The following is a 6,829-nucleotide window of genomic DNA, read 5'->3' as shown; positions in this document are numbered from 1 at the left end:
AAAAAAAAACCCATAACTTCTGAAGCAGCTAACTAAAACAACTGCTCTTCGCTTGCATGGCTAAGTCATGTCGTTGACTTTTTTGATTTACCTGTTGTTTTGTTGATTTACGAAGATTTCTCAATTCTCTCGGCTTCCACCATCGCAATTCGTAATCTCTAAGAGGTTTAAGCTTTGATCTTTTCCTGCTTTGCTATCCCGATCATGGCGGAGATCCTTTCTGATTTCGCCGGCAGGTGCATGAGCAAACTTCTAAGTTTTGTCGAGGGCGAGGCGACCAAGATCCTCGGCGTTAAGGACGACCTCAAGAAGCTCCAACGGAGGCTGCTGCGAGTTCGAGGCGTTCTCGAGGACGCTGAGAAGAAGCGGCACGGGAGCGCAGAGATCAACGCTTGGGTGAGGGAGATGAAAGACATCATGTACGATGTTGAAGACTTACTCGATCTCTGCAAGACCAAGGCTGAGAACCTGTGGGTAAGCCATTCACCACTCCCTTCTGCTTCTGACTTTTCTTGCCTTCCACTCTCTCGCCAAATTGCCAACAAGGTGAGGGAAGTCAACGATAGGCTAGATGAGATCTCAGAGGACAGACATGTGATGTCTCGGTTGCATGAAATCGATCCCTCTATTCATGACAGTGGCATCAACACTCGTAATACCTCACCTTTACTCATCCAGTCTGACATCGTCGGGACTCAAATTAAAGAGGTTTCTGAGAGCCTTGTGAAATCCCTGATAACAAAAAGAGACGAGGGATGGAAGATTTTTGGAATAGTAGGGATGGGCGGAATAGGCAAGACCACGCTTGCTCGTAATGTCTACAACGACAGCAGGATCCCTGGTTACTTTCCGAGGAAAACTTGGCTTTGTGTTTCTAAAGAATTTTCGGGCAACGAGTTGTTGAAAGAACTGATTAGAAGTGTTGGGGGAGATCATGGAGAGGCTAGAAGCAAGGCTGAATTGGAGCTTATACTTTCTCATCTCCTACCAAAGAAGTTCTTCATTGTGTTAGATGATCTGTGGAATGCAAACGTGTGGGAGGATCTACTGAGAGCTCCTTTTAAATGTTCTTCTGGTGGAATCTTGATCACGACAAGGGATGAAAGGGTGGCGAGACAAATGGGAGCCAGTATTCATTGCGTTGAGAAGATGGATAAGGTCACTAGTTGGATGTTGCTTTCTACACTGGTCTCTAGAGACGGAGAAGATGAGGAGGTGTGCAAACTAAAAGCAATTGGGGGAGAAATTGTCAAGAAATGTGACGGTCTTCCTCTTGCCATTAAGACAGTTGCTGGTGTTTTGAGGTCCAAGGAAAGATGCGAGAAAGAATGGAACAAAGTTCTTGAAAGTGAAATATGGTCAATGAATCAGCTTCAAGAAGAACTGCCAAGAGCTCTATACTTGAGCTACGAGGATTTACCATCACACCTCAAACAATGTTTTCTCTTTTGCTCATTGTATCCTGAAAATATCTCAATGCACTATAAGGATCTTACTAGGTCTTGGGTTGCCGAAGGATTTGTGAAACCGCAGGGATATAGACTGTTGGAAGATTTAGCGGAGGGCTACTATGAAGAATTGCTTGGAAGAAACCTTCTTCAACTGCATCCCTTGTATTTGGATAACAGTGTATGCACCATGCATGGACTTCTAAGGTCCTTAGCAGTTTACTTGGTAGAAGAGGAAAGTGTTTCTATTAGCAACGGGGAAAGACTAGAAAGTACAAATACTTTGACAAAAATTCGTCATCTGTCAGTATCAAACATGGGTGAGGAGGTTGCAGTTCCTGTAGAGTTGGTCAGTCAGAATTGCTTGCGGACTTTACTCGTCTGGAACAGTTTCAAGACGAAAAGGATCGGGGCTGACCTATTTGAAAAACTGGGTCAACTAAGGGTTCTATGTATTGCTGCCACTGAGATTGAAAGAATTCCAGATTCGTTGGGAAATTTGATACAGTTGAGGTACTTGGATTTGGATCGAACACATGTTCAGTCATTGCCAGAGTCAATTGGATGTCTCAAAAACTTGGAAATTTTAAATCTTCAAAGCTGTAGATCTTTACAGTACCTTCCTGATGCCATCACAAAGTTGCAGAATCTAAGATGTCTTCGTGTGAGAGGAACTCCTCTAAATCATTTACCCAAAGGAATTGGGAACTTGACAAAAATCAACCATCTTGAAGGCTTTCTGATAGGCCATGAACGAGATACACAAGGCGAAGTCGAAGACTGTGCATTAGATGATCTGCAGTCACTTAACGACCTGAGGTTTCTACATGTGGCGGCATTGAAGAGGGCTCGCAGAGGATCTTTGGTACTTGCTAACAAAACCTTTCTTAAACATCTGGATCTGAGGTGGCTGCCACCTTGTGTGAAGGCTGATCTCACACGATGTGGGAACCAGGCAGCAGAGGATATTGCAAAGAGTTACAGTGACCTTTTTCCTCCTTCAAGCCTAGAATGTCTTACAGAGGCAGAGAGCCAGAGGAATGTGAGGCTCTTTAGTGATCTTTCTCTGCCGTCAAGCCTCGAGTTCCTTTCAATCTACCATTTTCTTGGTCAGGAATTGCCAAAATGTATGGAAAGATGCACGCCAATGTCTTTCCCCAATCTGCAATTTCTCGACCTTAATTGTTTCATATCGTGTACGCAGTTTCCTGTACTAGGCCAGTTACCCCAGTTGAAGATTCTTTCCATAGCAAGAGCTGACGCAATAGTTACCGTTGGACCGGAACTTCTCTACGGTCAGTCACCGTTGACGACACTAGTAGCATTCCCCAAACTTGAATATCTGGAATTCATGATAATGCCCAACTGGGAACAATGGTCGTTCGGTGAGACTGAGACTGCAAAAGCACAAGAGCTGCAACTATTGCCTTCTCTGAAACGACTGTGTGTCGTAGACTGCCCAAAGCTGAAAGCTCTTCCTGATGGTCTGCATCACGCAACCAACCTACAAGAATTGAGGATATATGGTGCGCACGAGCTAGGGGAAGTGAAGAACCTCCCATCCTTAACTAATGAGCTTTTCCTCAGGGACAACAAGAAACTAGAAAAAGTGTCCAACCTTCCCATGTTGAAATCACTGATCGTCGGATCTTGCCCGTTGCTGAAACAAGTGGATAGTTTGAGTGCATTAGAAATGCTTGAACTACGACATAATTCTTCTCAGAGACTACCTTCGGACGCATCATTGCAGCACCTCAACCTTGATACACAAGAAGATCCCCTCCCAGTTTGGCTACCGGAACTGCTTGAGCAGAACATGAAGGGTTATGCTGGATCAGGTGTGCTGCTTGTCGAGTGCAGCTTGTCACTGCTTCGTAGATGCTGCAAGGACGGCCCTTACTGGCATACCATTCAACAATTTGCCGGAGTGTTGATGCAATCTGAAGAAGGAAGTGCATACATGACGTATACCAAAAATCCATTCAAGTATGAGAGTAATGCATTTTCCCATCAAAAATTTATCGAACAACGCATCTAAATTTTTAAATTTACTAAAGGGCATATATTAATTTACTATTTAACCAAAGAGCGTACCTTTTCAAGTGTCATTCATATTTTACTCTCTTGACAATCTGATTTTTTCTATAATTTTTCTTTTCTCCACTATTTTTTCTCACTTCTCTCTCTTCTCTTTTGTACCGACATGCATAACATATGAATAACATTATATAAGATTTAGTTAATTTTTAATAATATTTTAATACATTTGAAAAAGTCAAAATAAACAAGGGATAACATATTTGAACTCCTTGCAATCTCAGAAATCCACTAAAATTGAAATGAGTGTAATCGGAACTCTCTAGATCCATCAGTGGATTTCGATTAAAACTCACTGATAGACCTAGAGAGCTCTGATTGCACTCATTTCATTTTTTATGGATTTATGATGTTACAAAGAGTTCAAATATGGTGTTCATAAAAATATTTCGACTTTTTATAGATGTTAACATGTAAAATAAAAGAATTGTCAAAAATACCCACGTTGGGCCTGATATGGAATCATATCAAGCCCGACATGGGCCTGATAAGAAATCATATCAGGTCCAATATAGGCCTGATATGAAATTATATCATGCCCAACATAGGTTTTTTTTTTGACGATTCTTCGATTTTATATATTAACATCTATGAAAAGTCGAAATAAATAATAGACACCATATTTGAACTCCTTGTAACATCAGAAATCCATAAGAATTGAAATGGGTGCAATCGGAGCTCTCTAGGTCAATTAGTGGGTTTCGGTCAAAACCCACTAATGGATCTAGAGAGCTCCGATTGCACCCATTTAAGTTCCTATGGATTTCTGATGTTGCAAGGAGTTCAAATATGATGTCCATTATTTATTTCAACTTTTCATAGATATTAATATATAAAATCAAAGAATCATCAAAAGACCCATATTTGGCCTGATATGGATTCATATCAGGCCCGACGTGAGCCCGATATGAATCCATATCAGACCCAATGTGAGTCTTTTTGACGATTCTTTGATTTTATATATTAACATTTATGAAAAGTTGAAATAAATAATAGACACCATATTTTAACTCCTTGCAACATCAGAAATCCATAGAAATTGAAATGGGTGCAATCGGAGCTCTCTAGGTCCATCAGTGGATTTTTACTGAAACACATTGATAGACCTACAGAGCTTCGATTACACTCATTTTAGTTCCAGTGGATTTCTGAGTGTTCCTGTCGGGAAGCTGAGAAGACGAACCTACCGGAATGACGTGTCTGGAATGTTGACCGCATCTACATGACCCGGACGGTGAGTTGTCTTCTATGTTGACCAAGTCGTCAGAGGTTGTCTGGTCAGCAGTACCTGTAACCAGCAACCGAGTTGCCCCGGTCCCTGGTACTCTGATGCTCGAGATGGGTCCCACAAATGTATGAGCAATCAAATAATAGTACAACAATGAAGTAAATGTAGGACGAGTACGATGACGTATCCTGGCCCCGGGGGTGCCCTCGGATGGGTCGGTGAGCTGATCGTAGTGCTGGTCGAGTCGTAGCGGCCCGGACGAGTAGAGGGATGTGAGCCAGCTGAGGAGCCGGATATGGGGACAACGACATGGAATCGGTGCAGCATGGATCCAGCAGGCAGTAGGTTGGTCGAGACATGACAATGACACCTAAGCCAGAATATCACAACGGCTCGCAGGCCGGCATACGACACGCAGGCCGGCTAATACCAATAACTCAATGGCTCGATGGCCGAAACACAACACACAAAGCATAGTACAAATCACGAAGGTTGTGGGTCGGTCAATGGTTATCGCTAGAGGTGGCCTCGGAGGGCGCCAGTTGCCACTAGAAGCGGCGGCAGTGGCCACCGGACTGGGCAGCGGCGGCTGGAAACGACGCCAAGGATGGCGGTGGCTGACAAGGGCGACAACGCTCCCAGAGACATCAACGTCTGTCGGACATTGTTGAGAGCCCTCGTGCACGAGGGTGAGGAGCTACCAGCAGTGGGCATGGCCGGCGTCGGGGGCGGCGCGGGTACCATCTGCGTATGCCTCTACTGGGATGGTTGGGCACGAGGAATCCCACGCTGTAGGAGGCTTTCGACAAGAGGAGAGGCAGCGCCTCTGTTCTGGCGAGTGGCGGTCGACAAAGGGGGAGGATGTGGGGTGTCTTCCTCGCGGCGACGACGGATCTGTGCCGACGGCGGCTTGGATCGATGAGAAGAAGGGAGAGAAGCAAGGGCGGCGTCCTAGGCCACGGTCGCGGCTGCCAGCGAGAGGAGAGGGAGAGAAAAGGAGGCTGACGATGGCGGCGGCGGCGACGAACCCCATGAGCCCCCCTATTTCCTCCACATGGCGGTGGCGTTGGAGTGAAAAGGCCGGAGGGAAGGGAGTAGAGGAGAGGAGGAGGGGAGCACCGGCGGCTCCGTCGGCGCCGGCGAAGAGCGTGAGCGGGAGAAAGCTCCTCCTTGGCGGCGGAAAAAACACAAACCGGCCTCCCCCTCTCTAGTGAACAATGATCCCTATAACCATAAAACCCTTAAATGTGAAATGTCCTAAACGCCCCTCACTTTTCTCCTATTTCCTATTAAGCCTAGAGATACATCCGCATCAAGAGCCTTCCCTTCAAATCTAGTCGAAGGAGGCGCAAGTCTGACTAACTAGACCAAGCCCAAAACAGAATCGCTACCGAACGCGAAATCGACTCAATGGGCTCGTCTTATCACATCGAACGAGTAGCTATGGCGATGCCAAGCAAGTGACTCAAGTAGTATCGAGTGAGCGACGAGAAATAGTGCGGTCCAAGCAACGGAGATAATGCTGATCATGTAGAAAGACGGGTGATCCAGCCGAGCGCGCGATCGAGAAGATGCCGATCAGGCAACCGAAAAAATGCGAACCGAGTAATCGAGAGAATGTCGCATGAGAGATGGTAGCGATGCCGATCGAGCTACAAGAAATAATACCAGGTCGACAACCAGACTGATGTTGAGCCAGCGGCAAAACGTCAAGCGGACAACGAGGAAAATGATAGTTAACTGAGCGACATGTGGGACAACTAGTAGACCGAGCGGATGAGCGATGTTGAGCGCGTGACCATGAAGACGCCGACCAGGCGATCGAAAGGATGTCGATCGGGTGGATAGACGCCAGGCAGATGATGCCGAGCACGTGACCGAGAAAATGTCGGCCGATCGACCATAAGATGCTAACCAGGCCATCGAGAGAATGCCGAGCATTCGATCGAGTAGTTTAAGTGTATGGTCGAACAGGCAGCTAAGCGGTACCGATCGGACGATCATGAGAATGCTAAATGAGCGACCCGGAGAATACCGACAGGGTGATCGTAAAATG

General features: G+C 45.8%; 1 protein-coding gene across 1 annotated transcript; it reads left to right on the top strand.

The window, feature by feature from the left end:
* Positions 1 to 204: 204 nt before the first annotated feature.
* Positions 205 to 3,486, top strand: LOC122054767 (putative disease resistance protein RGA3). Its single transcript, XM_042616203.1, has one exon. It carries the CDS (start codon positions 205 to 207, stop codon positions 3,484 to 3,486), a length of 3,282 nt encoding a protein of 1,093 aa, XP_042472137.1.
* Positions 3,487 to 6,829: the final 3,343 nt, after the last annotated feature.

The sequence above is a fragment of the Zingiber officinale genome, chromosome 3B (assembly GCF_018446385.1).
Source record: "Zingiber officinale cultivar Zhangliang chromosome 3B, Zo_v1.1, whole genome shotgun sequence".
In the NCBI taxonomy this organism is placed as follows: Eukaryota; Viridiplantae; Streptophyta; class Magnoliopsida; order Zingiberales; family Zingiberaceae; genus Zingiber; species Zingiber officinale.
The sequence above is the reverse complement of the archived record's forward strand: the minus strand, read 5'-3'. Positions and strand labels throughout refer to the sequence as shown.

Bases quoted from the DNA above. Each gene is read 5' to 3' on its own strand.
- LOC122054767 (XM_042616203.1), top strand. From the start codon at position 205: ATGGCGGAGATCCTTTCTGATTTCGCCGGCAGGTGCATGAGCAAACTT.